The 14,203-nt window shown below is 57.3% G+C and overlaps 1 protein-coding gene across 2 annotated transcripts; it reads left to right on the top strand.

The window, feature by feature from the left end:
* The first annotated feature begins 2,282 nt into the window (after window positions 1–2,282).
* HCRTR1 (hypocretin receptor 1) lies at window positions 2,283–12,297 on the top strand. 2 transcript variants are annotated; one of them, XM_024766792.1, is made up of 8 exons: window positions 2,283–2,358; window positions 3,581–3,918; window positions 4,107–4,285; window positions 5,464–5,707; window positions 6,081–6,196; window positions 8,048–8,274; window positions 9,358–9,479; window positions 11,195–12,297. In XM_024766792.1, exons 2-8 carry the CDS (start codon window positions 3,720–3,722, stop codon window positions 11,383–11,385), a joined length of 1,278 nt encoding a protein of 425 aa, XP_024622560.1. In that variant the 5' UTR covers window positions 2,283–2,358; window positions 3,581–3,719; the 3' UTR covers window positions 11,386–12,297. The 2 variants fall into 2 exon arrangements, with proteins under 2 accessions (XP_024622560.1, XP_024622561.1); XM_024766793.1 differs by lacking the exon at window positions 2,283–2,358 and having other exon boundaries at window positions 3,488–3,918.
* Window positions 12,298–14,203: the final 1,906 nt, after the last annotated feature.

Here is a 14,203-nt window from a genome sequence, read left to right on the forward strand (position 1 = left end):
CCCGCCACCCACACAGGCACAGAGGGGTCTGTACCTTTCACATCGCCGGCTGCAGCTGTCATTTGACTGTCCGGCGCTATGTGCCTCCCCTCCCCGCGTGTGCCGCGGCCCCCTCCCTAGCCCCTAGCAAATGGTCACAGCTCTAGATGGGGGGTGGTTCACGTGGGGGATTAGATGAGTCATCCCCGTGGGGGCAGACATACTGAGTTCCACGCACGCACGCTCGGTCGCAGAGCCATGGACGCAAAGCCACACCACACTCACATTCCCACACTCACAAGAGAACACACTGGGAGGCCAATGCTAGTCAAAGCCACAGTCACACACCCAGACACACCGAGCGACAGACACCCCCCAACACACACACACACACACATCCCTCATAGACACAAACACCAGTACACACAGAGACAAATCAAGACCCATACAGACATATCCCACCCAGGACGCCCCCCAGTCATCAGCCCAGAGCCTGTCCCTACCCACATGCAGGCTCAGAGACACAAACACACACACAGCAACACACTGGATTCCCCAGACACACAGTCACAGCCCTTACTTCTAAATACAGACACTAACTCCATCTCTCTCTCTCTCTCTCTCTCTCTCTCACACACACACACACACGCACACACACACACACGTCCCCTGATCCATTCCCTTACCTCTGCCAGCACCTAGGGCAGGCAGGACAGAGCGTTGTTACTGCAAGGATGCTCTGACCCATCACTCACTGTGCGGATGCCACCCAGGGACAGGGTTCTGCCCTAGGGCCAGCCTCAGTCCTTCCTCCTGCCCTGGACAGGTGAAGGAGGTCCCTGACCCATCCCCTGGGCTGCCCCAACTTCCCTCCCATACACTCTGTGCCTAATGGTACATCTCTAGCTCCTTTGAAAAAAGGCTTTGGCTGCAACAGGGAAGATGGTAGTTCCATCTCAGGAGTCATCTCCCAGGAGGGAAGGGGTGTGACTCTCCGACGGTCAGAGGGGAGGGTGAATCTGATGTTTTAGGAAGGTCCCGTCCTGAGACAGATAATAGCCAAGGTGATGGCTTGATGCTCAGAAGGTCACCCTTCACCCACTTGTGACTCCTGGAAGGTCCAACCTCCTCACCTTTGCCCCTGTTGTTTTCTTTGCCTTGAATCACTGGCTGCAGGCCTTCGTTCTCATTCTTTAGGTCTCTGGTGTGTTCCTGCTGTAGGAGGCCTGTCCTGATGCCCTGGTTGTATCAATCTGTCCTGTGCCCCCCAGCTCCTGGGCCCCCTGGCAGCTCTCCTCGCTCTATAGAGGACTTGCCTGTTTGTGAGCCCACCTGGCTCCAGCCAGCCTCCGTCTGGTGTGGGAGGAAGGTAGACCTGGAGAAGAGTGCAGGTTTGAGTCCCATCTCGGCCTCTGCTGTGTGACCTTGGGCAAGTCTTTGAACCATGTGAGTCCAGGGTCCTTATCTGTGAAATGGGGATGGTAACAGCTGCCTCACTGGGTTGATGTGAAGATTAAATGAGATCATGCACATGGTGGGGACTGTACAAATGGCAGCTGTATTATTCTAGCTCACTGCCTGGCACACAGCTTGGAAAATGTTAGTTGAATTCATCAGCCCTTCTGGCGCCCCCCCCCTTCCTGCCCCCACCTACCGTCCCTGTCTTGGGAGGGGGGAAAGTAGGTATGAACAAAAAGGATTGGAGGGCAGATGGAATCAGAGGCTGGGAGAAGGGCGATCAGGGCCTTCTGGCATCGCTGGGAGCTAGCTGCTCCAGCAACAGCCGGAGCCTGGCTGGAGGCGGTGCAGTGACCCACCTGTGCCCTCATCCTCATCAGCTAGGTGAGGCAGCGGGAAGAGGTGGAGCTGGGATCCACCTCTGCACTGTGGCTCTTCAAAGCTGCCTGGGGCCCACCGGCACACAGTAGGTGCGTTCTGAAAGCAGAGTAGCCGGAGGCAGAAATGTTGAATGAATGCGAAAGGTATGAATGAACGGATGGAAACATGAATGGAGGTGGGATGGACGCTTTAAGTCTGGGGCGAGGAGGAACGAGCATCTCCCTCCCGGTCTCTGGGTTGGGAGACCTGCAGCCAAGACCGGCCCGGGGCTCCCTCCCCTCCCTGCCCCTCCCGCCCCGGCCTCCCCCCTCTCCGCGGCGCGCAGCCTGGCGGAGCCCGCGCCCAGCCACAGCCCGCGTCGGAGCCAGCGCTCGCACCCAGCCGAGCGAGCCCAGGCAGCGCATCCTTGGGAGGGGGTTGCCCCGGCCCCTGCCCTCCAACCCCAGTCCCCGGAGATCGGCCTTCGGGGCGGGGAGGCAAAGTCCCGGTGCAAGATCGGGAGACCAGCAGCCGAGGACGCCGGGGAACCGCAGCCAACAGGTGCGGGGCTTGGGGGACCCCAGGGCTCGGGGTGGGGGGTTTCAGAGGACCCTCGGCGGGAGCCAAGAGTCTCGGGAGATAACCTGGGTGCTTGGAGGCTGGGTCCCCGGCATGCTCTGCCCTCCTCCCGGCAGGCAGGCTCCTAAAGAACGCTTCGCGCCCTCGCTCCCCCCACCGCAGCCCCCACAGCCCCAGAGATGCAGGGAGGTCCCGCTGAGGAAGCGGGTCCGCCGGCGCCCGCTGGGGGTGTGAAGGAGACCCCCTCATGCTCCCCGGGGGGTCTCCAGGGATCGGCAACCCTCCTACATACGTCCGGGGTCCTCCCTTCTCAGCCGGGGAAAGGACGGGTCTGAGCGAGCGAGGAGGGGCGGGGTGCGAGGCCGGATTTATGAATGAAGAGGGCGGCCCGCACGCCGGTCCACCGACCCCTGGCGGCCACCGGGGCGCATCGCGGCCACGGGATTCAAGGGGGCACTAGAGGGGGCTGGGGGCTGACGGGCCCAGCCCCTGTGCCTGGGGCTCTCCCCTCGCTTTCGGAGAGGTTGTCAGTTCCTCCCTGCACCTCTACCCACACTGTGTGTGTGTGTGTGTGTGTGTGTGTGTGTGTGTGTGTGTGTGCGCGTGTGCGTGTGTGTGTGTGTGTCCCCACCAAGGAGGGTCTGGCAGGTCTTGTGGGCAGGGCGTGGGTCTTTAAAAGCCTCCCTTGACCAGTTTTTCAACCAAAAATTCAGGCCTGCGAACTGACTCAGGAGAGAACATTTAAATCAGGATGGCTTCCCCTCTCCAATCTGTGGTGTTTGGTGGACTCAGACAGACCTGGAATAACAGCTTTGTGACCTTGAGCAAGGGGCTCAACCTCTCTGAGCTTCTATCTCCCCCTCTGCAAAGCAGGGCTCTTAATAGTGGTAACCGGCAATGACCGTGAAGCCGGCTTCCGGTGCCAGTTTCTGGGTAAAGCACTCCGCATTCATTAGAGCTCATTATTCCTCAGCGAGGCCCTGTGAGGCCGGCTCAGTTATTACTCCACGGGATAGATGGGGAAACCAAGGCTGAGAGGGGTGAGGTAAGTTACCCAACTGGTATGAAATTGGGAGGCAAGGCAGATCTGTCTTCCTCCATCGATTTCAGGCTCTCCATAACCCACAGGACTGTGAGAATTAAGAGGAAGCTCATCTGCAAGTTGCCTGGCACTCTCCCTAATGTTCCCTTTTCCTTCCTTCAGAAGGTTTCAGGCTGGGACCACAAACACCTGAGTGCAGGACTCTGGGTCCCCTGAGGGAAGTGGGCTAAGGCCTGGCCCAGGGGCACCCCTCCCTTGGGGGAGCCTGGGATGTCCATCAGCTGTAGTGGCTCCTAAGCTCATGGAGCCCTTGGCCACCCCAGGGCCCCAGATGGGGGTCCCCACTGACAGCGGAGAACCGTCCCCGGTGCCTCCAGACTACGAAGACGAGTTTCTCCACTATCTGTGGCGTGACTATCTATACCCGAAACAGTACGAGTGGGTCCTCATCGCCGCCTACGTGGCTGTGTTCCTCGTGGCCCTGGTGGGCAACACGCTGGGTAGGTCTCTAGGTCCCTGTGGTGCTTCGGGCTTCCCCTGGGGACTGGGAGGGGTCCTGGGCCTGCTTCTCTCCCCCTCCCCCAAGTCCCTACTGGGTACTGTGGGGGAAGGGTCTCACTGATGGGACCCAGCTAGACTGGGCGTGGCTCTGCCACCGGCCTCATCTCATCCTGCTCCCACCCTGCAGTCTGCCTGGCCGTGTGGCGGAACCACCACATGAGGACGGTCACCAACTACTTCATCGTCAACCTGTCCCTGGCCGACGTTCTGGTGACGGCCATCTGCCTGCCGGCTAGCTTGCTGGTAGACATTACTGAATCCTGGCTCTTCGGCCATGCCCTCTGCAAGGTCATCCCCTATCTACAGGTGAGCTTTGCCTGGGTGCCCCTCATGACCCCCCTGTCATAGCAAGTACAAAAACCATGGCCTTGCGTAGGTCTCAGTGACCCTCAAACTTGCCTTTTAGACAGGACATGGCTCAGTACCTCGGCAGTGTCATGCTCTGTTGTTAGCAAGGGCAGGCCGTCAGGCACGACACTCAAGGACACAGACACAGACACAGCCCCGTATACTCATACAGAGATACCCTCCAGGTCACACTCATAGACATTCACAGAGGCATGTTCGGACACATGTACAGTCACTTCCAGGTACACGGGCACACAGTGCAGGAGAGAGGCGCAAGCCCACCGTGACAGAGAATGGGCCTGTTCCCTGACCCCAAGGGGGCAGCTTTGAGGTGGCGGGCTGGCAAGAGTCTCCTCCCCGGCCCTTCCACTCCTGGCTGGGGCCTTCCCTCTCCCAGTGGTGGGTGTCAGGCTGTCCTGTACGGTTGTTGGGCTGGAAGGAGAGCTGGCCAGAGGGTCGCATCCCTCGACCCTCTCCCTGTACCCGAGGGCAGGGGGCACTCCTGGAGCCAGTGCCCCTGCGTCTCTGGCCTAGGTTCATCTCTGCCTCCCAGAATGAGGACTCTTTCCTCACCGCCTGGGGAAGAGATGGGATCCCAGGGGCAGAGAGAAATGCCTCTTGGATTTCCCATTATTTGGAGGTTTCCCACTCAACCCATTAACTTTGGCAACCCTGAGAATAAAGACAGGCAGGTGAGGAAATCCACGTTAGGCAAGTTATTTAATCTTTCTTGCTTCAGTTTCCTTACCTGTACCTTGGGGGTAAGAGGACACACCTCAAGCGTTGTTCTGAGGATAACGAGAACAGTGTCCGGCATGTAGTTATTGCCTAAAGTGTAAATTAGTATTCATAGTAGGGGAGCACCTACTATGTGCCAGGTCTCAAGCTGGACATTCTCCATCCATAATTTCATTTATTCTCACAAGAATCCTGCCAGGTGGATGATACATTCCCATTCTGCATACGAAGCTCAGAGCGGGTGAGTGATTTGCCCAAATCTACACAGGCAGTAAGTGGTGGAGTCAGGATTTGCACTGCACCTGGCTGCCTGGTATTTCTGGGCTGTGAGCTCCATCACTCACCCCATGTCTCTGGGTGGCCCCCAAAAGGACTGACATTGTGTCCCCATGGGGCAGGCCGTGTCTGTGTCAGTGGCAGTGCTGACCCTCAGCTTCATCGCCCTGGACCGCTGGTATGCTATCTGCCACCCCCTGCTGTTCAAGAGCACCGCCCGGCGTGCCCGCAGCTCCATCCTGGGCATCTGGGCCGTGTCGCTGGCTGTCATGGTGCCCCAGGCTGCTGTCATGGAATGCAGCAGTGTGCTGCCCGAGCTAGCCAACCGCACCCGGCTCTTCTCTGTCTGTGATGAACGCTGGGCAGGTAACGGCAGGAGCCTTGGGCAGGTGTCCCTGAAGTGGGCACCTCCGGGGCACACACCCCCAGAGCAGACATCTATCAGGGCACTTTTGGGGTGGGCACCCAGGGGTGGGTATCTCCTGGGAGGATACCCTAGAGCAGGCATCTAGCAGGGATACCTCTGGTGTGGGTACCTTCTCTAGTGTAGACATCTGCCAGGGGTCCCTCCAGGATGGAGACCACTGGGCTGGGCAACTCCAGGGTCTCTCTGCCATGGCACCTGTATGGGGCCCAGCTGCTTACTTTGGCCCTAGTCAGGACAGGGTGGTATTGCTAAGCAGGGCAGGCTGGGGGTTCCCAGACTGAACCCAACCCGTGCATCTCTTGGCCCCTGCAGATGATCTCTATCCCAAGATCTACCACAGTTGCTTCTTCATTGTCACCTACCTGGCCCCGCTAGGCCTCATGGCCATGGCCTATTTCCAGATCTTCCGCAAGCTCTGGGGCCGCCAGGTGAGGCCCACTCTGGTGTCACTGTGTGGGCTGGGAGGGGACAGGGGTATTGGTCTGAGGGAGTAGACAGCCCTCTGCCTTCAGAACATGCCATCCTGGCTGCAACCAGAGAGGCAAGGCCTAGGCGTGCGTCAAACTCAAGGCCAAAAGTGCTAGTGCCGGCCCTGGAACCGAATAGTAACTGACATCCTTCTAATATCAGTAGCTGCCAGTTACTGCACCAGGCACTCCCAGCTAGTCTTGCATCCTCTTCACCACCATACGTTATCCCCTTTTTTTTCTTTTTAATAAATTTATTTATTTTATTTTTTTTTGGCTGCGTTGGGTCTTTGTTGGGGCACGTGGGCTTTCTCTAGTTGCGGCGAGAGGGGGCTACTCTTCGTTGCGGTGCGCGGGCTTCTCATTGCGGTGGCTTCTCTGGCTGCAGAGCACGGGCTCTAGGCACGCGGGCTTCAGTAGTTGCAGCACGGGGGCTCAGTAGTTGTGGCTTGAGGGCTCTGGAGCGCAGGCTCAGTAGTTGTGGCACACGGGCTTAGTTGCTCCGTGGCATGTGGGGTCTTCCCGGACCAGGGCTCGAACCCGTGTCTCCTGCATTGGCAGGCGGATTCTAAACCACTGCGCCACCAGGGAAGTCCCTATCCCCACCTTAATATATGAGAAAACTGAGACCCAGAGAGGCAAAGCAACTTCTCCCAAATCCCTCACCAGCGAGTGGACGATCAGGGACTAAAGCTCGGTTCAGTGCCACAACAAAAACAACACCTCCGTGTCGCTGTCCAAGTTAGGCACTTTGCTTGCAATGTCTTCACAACTATCTAACCAAAGAAGCAATGTTACCCACTTTACAAATGCTGAGTAAGGGCAACCAATCTGCCACGGCTGATGAGTGGCAGAGCCTTTCTGGTTCCAGGGCCTGCCTTCTTTCCTCTATTACACACTGACCAACAGCAGGGGTTTTTTTTGGAGGGGGGCGGTTTGCCATGGGAGGGAATGCTCAGAGGCCCTTGGCACTAGCGGGGTGAGTCCTGGATCAGCGCCCAGGCAGGGAGAGGAGGCTGGCCGGAACACGAGCAGCCTCGCGCTCCACCAGCGCCCGCCATCTGCTCCTCACAATGCCCCGGTCCACAAGGCAGGAGTCACTATCCTTATGCAACAGGAAGAGCAAGGCTCAGGAAAGAAAAGTGAGTTTACCAAGGTCACATAGCTCGTGAATGGCTGAGCTGGCCCTAGATCCCAAGTTTCCTGAACTCTAGCCCCATGCCCTTCTGTTGTGGGGTGATTCAGGTGTCCAGTGTGAGTGAGGCTTTGAGAATATCTGTGGCTGCTCCAGGTGCCTAGAACCACCATAGGCCTATCGGCACTGACCTAAGCTGGGACCTATGCTCTGAGGCCCAGGCGATTCCACGCTGTCCACCTGCACGCCCCTTGCTCAGGCCTCCCAGAGTCAGGCACAGACCGGGAGAGGCACTAGTCATCCAACCACCCCTGTCGCCACAGATGGAGGTGGTGATTTAAGGAAGGTGGGTGGGTAGCTGGAAGGATGTTCAGGCCCCAGGCTGTGACCTGGGGACTTGTCAAGGGTCCCCTACTTCATCTACAACTAAGGGTGAATAATACCGTCCCAAGAGACATATTGTGGGTGGTCTCACGACGAGCTAATGGAAAACGGAAGTACACTCAAGTCCAGAGTGTTGGTCTTTATCATGAATATTAGGCTCCTTCCTGCTGCAAGGGTTTGTTCCCTTGCCCACCTCCCCCTGCCCCAGGGTCCAGCCCGGAGCAGGCCCAGCGAAGCAGAACGACCCTCTCAAGGAGCTGTACCCACCGCTGCTGTCTGTGTGTGCTGGACAGATCCCCGGCACCACGTCGGCCCTGGTGAGGAACTGGAAGAGGCCCTCAGACCAGCTGGAGGACCAGGGGCAGGGCGTGGGCGCAGAGCCCCCGCCTCGGGCCCGTGCCTTCCTGGCCGAGGTAAAGCAAATGCGAGCTCGGAGGAAGACGGCCAAGATGCTGATGGTGGTGCTGCTGGTCTTTGCCCTCTGCTACCTGCCCATCAGCGTCCTCAATGTCCTCAAGAGGTGAGAGCGCGTGGGGAGTGGTTGGGGATGGGGAGAGGTGGTGGGGTCAGAGGAAGGAGCTCTCTCTGCTTCAGAGAAAGATCTGGCTCCACCACTCATCCACTATGTGACCTTGTGGGAGTAATTTCTCTTCTTTGAGCCTCAATCTCCTCATCTGTAGAATGGGAATAATAACCGGCCTGCCTCCTAGAGCTCTCGTGAAAATTCTCTCGTCTGGCCACTCAATCATCAGGTTGTTAGGGCTGGGAATGGAGTGAACGAGTGCACGGGACAATGTCCTGCATTCGTGGAGGCGACATCTGACGGGAGAGAGAATGGACATGTATTACAATGTCAGCCAGTGATAACTGCTTTGAAGAAAAAATAGGGAAAGGGGATAGAGAATGACAGTGACAGAGGTGGGTGGGGTTAAATATAAATGTTTTTTAGATGTAATGGTTAAAAACAAAAAAGCCTCTCTGAGGAAGTGACATTTGGCAGAGACTTGAAGGAAGGGAGCAACCACACCCACAGGTGTCTGGAAGAATAGCAAGTGAGAGGCCATGGGGTGGGGGTGGGGAGGGGGCAGGGCAAGACCCTGGGCTCTTTGCCATGAGACAATCTCAGTGTGTTCGCGCTTGGTCACTTCCTGGCTGTGTGATCTTGGACGTATCACTTTGCTTCTCTGAACCTCAGTTTCCCTATTTAAAAAATGGATGATGTCTATGCCTCATCATGCTGCTACAGGGATGGATAATAAAGCGGACGGGGAGCCCCAGGGGGTCACACGGCCGGTGACTGAGCAGAGGTACCCTGGTCCCTGTTCCTAGGCCCACTCTGGTCATACTTTCTGCGCCCAAGAACCCCAAACTGTGGTCAGGACCCCAGACTCAGAGGCCCAGGAAAGGGCTACCTGGTGGACAGAAGGGGCAGTGGGACTCTTGTACTTTACAGCCATTCATGAGCTATGTGACCTTGGTCAACTCGCCTTCCTTTTCTGAGTTTTCCTGTCTGGTAGATGAGGACAGCGACTCCTGCCCAACATACACACACACACACACACACCCCTATCCCATTTCTGAGTGTCCTGCCCCCTGGTCCTAGGGTGTTTGGGATGTTCCACCAAGCCAGCGACCGAGAAGCCGTCTATGCCTGCTTCACCTTCTCCCACTGGCTGGTGTACGCCAACAGCGCCGCCAACCCCATCATCTACAACTTCCTCAGTGGTGAGTGGGCTGGGGACGCAGAGTAACTGAGGGTGGCAACAGTCCCCAGGACAATGGTCTCCCCATCTTCAACCCAGGCTGAATAAAGCATGCGGGGAAGAATACACCTGCTGCCTCCTGGGGATCATGACCCTGCTCTGGGAACTCCCACTCAGGCGGAAGACTTGTCCCCGCCCAAGAGCCCTGGTCTGAGTGGGAGACAGGCCACACTCCCAATAGTGGCCAAAGAAGGTGACCAGCTCCAGGATCCAGTTCTGCAGATCATGCAGACCACTGAGTGGGTGGGAGCGCAGGGGCTGGGCCAGCTCACCTCCACCCCTGCGTGATGCATGCACAGCAGGTCTGCCAATCAGCCAGTCTGGTCAACACAGGCTCCAGATGGAGCCCCTGCCTGAGAAGATGACTGCATAATCGAGGCATCAGGGGGAAGGAAGGGCCACCAGCGAGGCAGCCCAGGGCCAGGAAACAGCTTCCCCATGCCCAGCTAGACACGTGCTGGCAGAGTGGCCCGAATTTGGGGGGGCTACCCCTGAATCCACCTGCCTCCAGCACCAGCCCTCCCACTCTCCCCTCTGCAAGTCCAGGCATCCCTGGTCCCCTGCCCCCCGCCCAGGCCTCCTCTGTCCACTGTCCCATAGCCCCCACCCCCTTCCACTACCTCCCGGTCTCAGGGTGGAAAGGGCCCACCCCGGGCCCCCGCCTGGGCTCAGCAGAGCGTGACTCACCAGACCTGACTCGGACCAGGCCTAGAGAACTGACCAGATGACTGCTCAAGCCTGGACAATCTTTGAGAAAAGGTTGAAAGGTTAAAGAAGGGGCTGGGGTCAATGCTGTAACCCTCACTGAGACTAAAGAATTACTCAACAGAGGCTAGCCGTGGTTTCCAGCTCAGAGGGGAGAACAGAAGAGACGAGCAGGCGGCAGAGGACACGTCAGGCAGACTTCCTGACGTGCATTTCTGCCTTTGGTCTACATTTGCTGAGCGCCTGCTGTGTGCTCGGCCCTCTGCTGGGCACCGGCCAGGCTTGCCGGGTGCTTGAAACATGGTTGCTCAGTTCCAGCGCGATCTGTTGCCTGGTGTCCTCTGACTGTACAGGTGGCTTTGGTGATCCCTCCTTCCCCACTGTTCCCTACCCTTTAAGCGAACGCTTTGGAATTAGAACGGGGCCCAAATTCTGGCTGGTGACCTTGGGCAAGCCACTGCACCTCTGTGTGCCTCTGTGGAGTGAGGCTAAAGGACTCCCTTCAGGCCTTCAGGGTGCTGGGGTGAGCTGGGCGACAAACTCAGGTGCCCGGCACAGTGCCTTGTGCAAGGGCTGCTGCCGCTGTCATTTTCATCCCCATGGGGCAGAGATGGGGAAAGCCTAGCCACAGATGGTGAGCCATGAGCCCCTCCACCTACCCGCCAACGAGGGCAGAGGTGACCTAAGCTCCCTGAGCCAGACAAAACGTTTTCAGCCAGGCTCAGAGCCAGAGCGCAGTCAAGGAATCAGATGAAAATTGCATTTCTCCTTGGGAACCTGCTCCAGGGCCTCTGTCCTCACTCTCCCTGGCAGTGAGGAGGTCGCCTTGGGGCTCTCTCCTGCCCAGCTCTACCCTTCCCTCCCACCCCGTCACAGGCAGCTTGGCTGGAGCTGCGTGGGTGTCCCTGGGCCCAAGGCCCCTTCCTGCTGCTTCTGTCTCCTTATGGCTGTGTCTTCTGTCTCTCAACCAAGGCAAATTCCGGGAGCAGTTTAAGGCCGCCTTCTCCTGCTGCCTGCCTGGCCTGGGTCCCTGCGGCTCTCTGAAGGCCCCCGGCCCTCGCTCCTCTGCCAGCCACAAGTCCTCGTCCTTGCAGGGCCGGTGCTCTGTCTCCGAAGTCTCGGAGCACGTGGTGCTCACCAGTGTCACCACGGTGCTGCCCTGAGCGAGGGCCTTCCTGGTGGCAAAAGGGGGTGCAACCTACCCCCTGCCTGGGCTGCTCCTCTGGCTACTGGCGGAGCTGCCCCCACTCCTCATGGAAAGACTGCTGGTTGCAGTGCGAGACCGGGGCTCCTCGCCTCGTTTTCTGCCTGTTTAACTCTGGGCAGTGTCACTTCCCGTCTCTGAGCCGCGTCCCCTGAGCGGATTGATGAGAGGATTAAGCACGCTCAAGAAAGGAAAGCTCTCTGTAAACTGTAAAGTGTTAAGGACAAGATTAACGTGTTCCTCTCACTTGGCTATACCGCACAGTACCATCCATCACTATCATCCTTCCAGAGCTTGGCCCTCCTCCCAAAGACCCCTCTCCTACCCAATCACAGGTCTTCCCTGGAGTCTGCTATAAGGGTCCCAGCAGGCATTTCCATCTGGTCCAGGGGCTCTAAAGCCCAGGCTGCACTTGGCAGCGCTCCTCGAGGCCCATGTGAACGAATCTGAGCCCAGCCCCTCCCCAGTGGCAACAGAGCCCCACCCTCACCAGGTGCCAAGTGCACACACCACAGACTGGACCCCGTTGCTTGTGCAGTGACAGAACACTCTCCATGAGGCCATTTGGTATGGAGGCCAGCAGCCTGAAGCAACTGTAATTAAAAGCCTGGCACTGAATGTTCCCTTTCCTTGTCATTGCATAAAATCTGTGCTTCTTAGGTTAGGAGTGAGAAGGTGGGGAGCCTGGGGGAGGAGAGAAGACAGTGCTGGAATGCAGCTATCTGCTGACCCCTCCCACCTCTCGTCCCCTAACACGCGGGATCCCAGATGGCTCCTGGGCAGGTCTCAGAGCACACGTGCTCCTGCCCCCTCACATGGCTCCGATGCTCTGAAGCCAGGACCTCGATCCTGGCCACATCTGTCTGCTCACGAGCCCAGCAGTCTATGGAAGGTAAGGGGGGTAGGGTGGGCAGACAGCAGGGTTAACAGACCCAATTTACTGTTATCTTCACCTTCTTGGAAATCAGGGCTTGCATTTCGTTTCTATGAACTCACAGATTAAAAAGAGAAAGCCAGAGACTGGGCTAGACGTGTTCCATCTGCCACCAAGATGATTAGAGGGCTGCCAGAGGCCCTGATCCTTGCTGCCAGAGCAGGAGGTGGGAAGCAGTCTGAAGGACTCTCTGCTGAGCCGGGCGGGAGACATCTGGCAGAGGCCAGCTCGGCCATGCGCACCGCTGGGTCTGCTTAACCTGATTAATGACCTCACCCGTCAAGAAGTGGGGCAAACCGCAAACCGCGGCTCCTGCCAGGGGCCCAGCCCAGGAATGCTTTAGCACCCCTCCTCGTAGGCAGAGCAGGTGGAGGGAGTGGTCTGAGCATGTCATCCTGCGCTCCAGATGACTCGCCAGCCCAGCTCACGTGAACACTGCCACAGATGTGCAGCTGTTGCCAGAGGGTACACGGTGTCCCGCCCATTCTCCACTCCCTTCCCGCCAGCCTTAGGATCCAAAGCTGTTTGTCAAGTTTGTAGCCAGGCTTGGAGGGGCAGTGTGTGGAATGAGGTGTGAGGGCTGACGCCCAAGCCCAGAACCAACCATGCCCACAAGGAAGAACCCAGGTCCTGGGTTCCTCAGCCCCAGCTGATCACAAAGGTGACGGAGTATGATTGACACTGTTCTAGACACAGGTTTCAGTAAACACTTGGCTCAGTGGGAACAAAGAAACAACAAAAGCTTCCCCTAACGGCTGCAGTTCTACTCTGTTCTCTGCAGGCTGAACCCAGCACCATGGTGGGCCTCAGGCCTCTATTTTGGGGAACTCAGATGAACTCACAGGTGACCAGGATGCCATGGAATGAAGCTCAGTGAACAGCTTCTGGAAAGCCTGGGACTATCTGGCCTAGGGAAGGGAGGACCTGGGGGAATGTCGTGGCAGGTTCCAGGTATCTAGAGGACTGGCATGCAGGAAGGGGTGGAGTATGTTCTCGGTGGCCCAAGAGAGAAAACCATAGCCAATGGGTAGTGTTTTCAAGGTGGTGGGATTTGGAATCCACATCAGGAAGAAGTCCCTACTAGTCCAGGAGGAAATGGGCTGCCTGGAAAGGCACTGAGTTGTCATTGGAGGTTGGCAAGCAGAGGCCAGACTCAAAGCGGGGTCATGGAAGGGGTTCTAGCTCTGCATGGGGGCTGGCCTCTGGGAACTGGATTCCACCTAACTCTAGGATTCTAGCACGACAGCAGCCCAGAGGAGAACCGGGGCTAACTGCCTAAGCCTGACATAACCTGCCAGGCCTCACTGGGCTGCTTCCCCAACCAAGCAGGGAGGAGAGCCTGTTTTCTTATCTTCATCCCCCCAAAACAGAAGGATTAGCTCACCATTACCCATCATAAGGTCCCCCAATCAAACCAAAACGTCTGGTGCCTTGGCTTCGGACTGAAGTTTTGTCAGATCACTGTAGACATTTGCTATAGACTGATTATCAAGCTGATCTGAAGATCCAGCTGGCAAGTACAGATGTCTGCGCTTAACAAAAATGGGGAGAAAGTTATGACTGCATAAATGCAGTTTGTCTGGAAGATTAAAACTAGGGTTTGAGATAATAAAAAGGCCAGGCTGTGGAAAGTCTGGGGTGGCTGCTTCTAGCCCAGAATGCCAGCCCTAAAACTGTTATAAAACACACGGTCAGCTTCTTGGACTGAACCTGGCAAGGTCAGACTTAACCTGAAGTTAAGTTACACTTAACTTCAACCCAGTAAGTGAGAGCAGCCCTGTGGAGGCATGTCCCCCTGAGCTGTTTCTTTCTGCATGGCATGGTATATACTATGTACTTAAAT

This window comes from Neophocaena asiaeorientalis, unplaced genomic scaffold, assembly GCF_003031525.2.
Source record: "Neophocaena asiaeorientalis asiaeorientalis breed wild unplaced genomic scaffold, Neophocaena_asiaeorientalis_V1.1 scaffold79, whole genome shotgun sequence".
Taxonomy (NCBI): Eukaryota; Metazoa; Chordata; class Mammalia; order Artiodactyla; family Phocoenidae; genus Neophocaena; species Neophocaena asiaeorientalis.

What these genes read in the sequence shown, in the direction of transcription:
- HCRTR1 (XM_024766792.1), top strand. Translation starts at nt 3,720, where the DNA reads ATGGAGCCCTTGGCCACCCCAGGGCCCCAGATGGGGGTCCCCACTGAC. An exon ending in GCAAGCTCTGGGGCCGCCAG is followed by an intron (nt 6,197 to 8,047) that starts GTGAGGCCCACT and finishes TGTGCTGGACAG; the next exon opens with ATCCCCGGCACCACGTCGGC. An exon ending in CATCTACAACTTCCTCAGTG is followed by an intron (nt 9,480 to 11,194) that starts GTGAGTGGGCTG and finishes CTCTCAACCAAG; the next exon opens with GCAAATTCCGGGAGCAGTTT.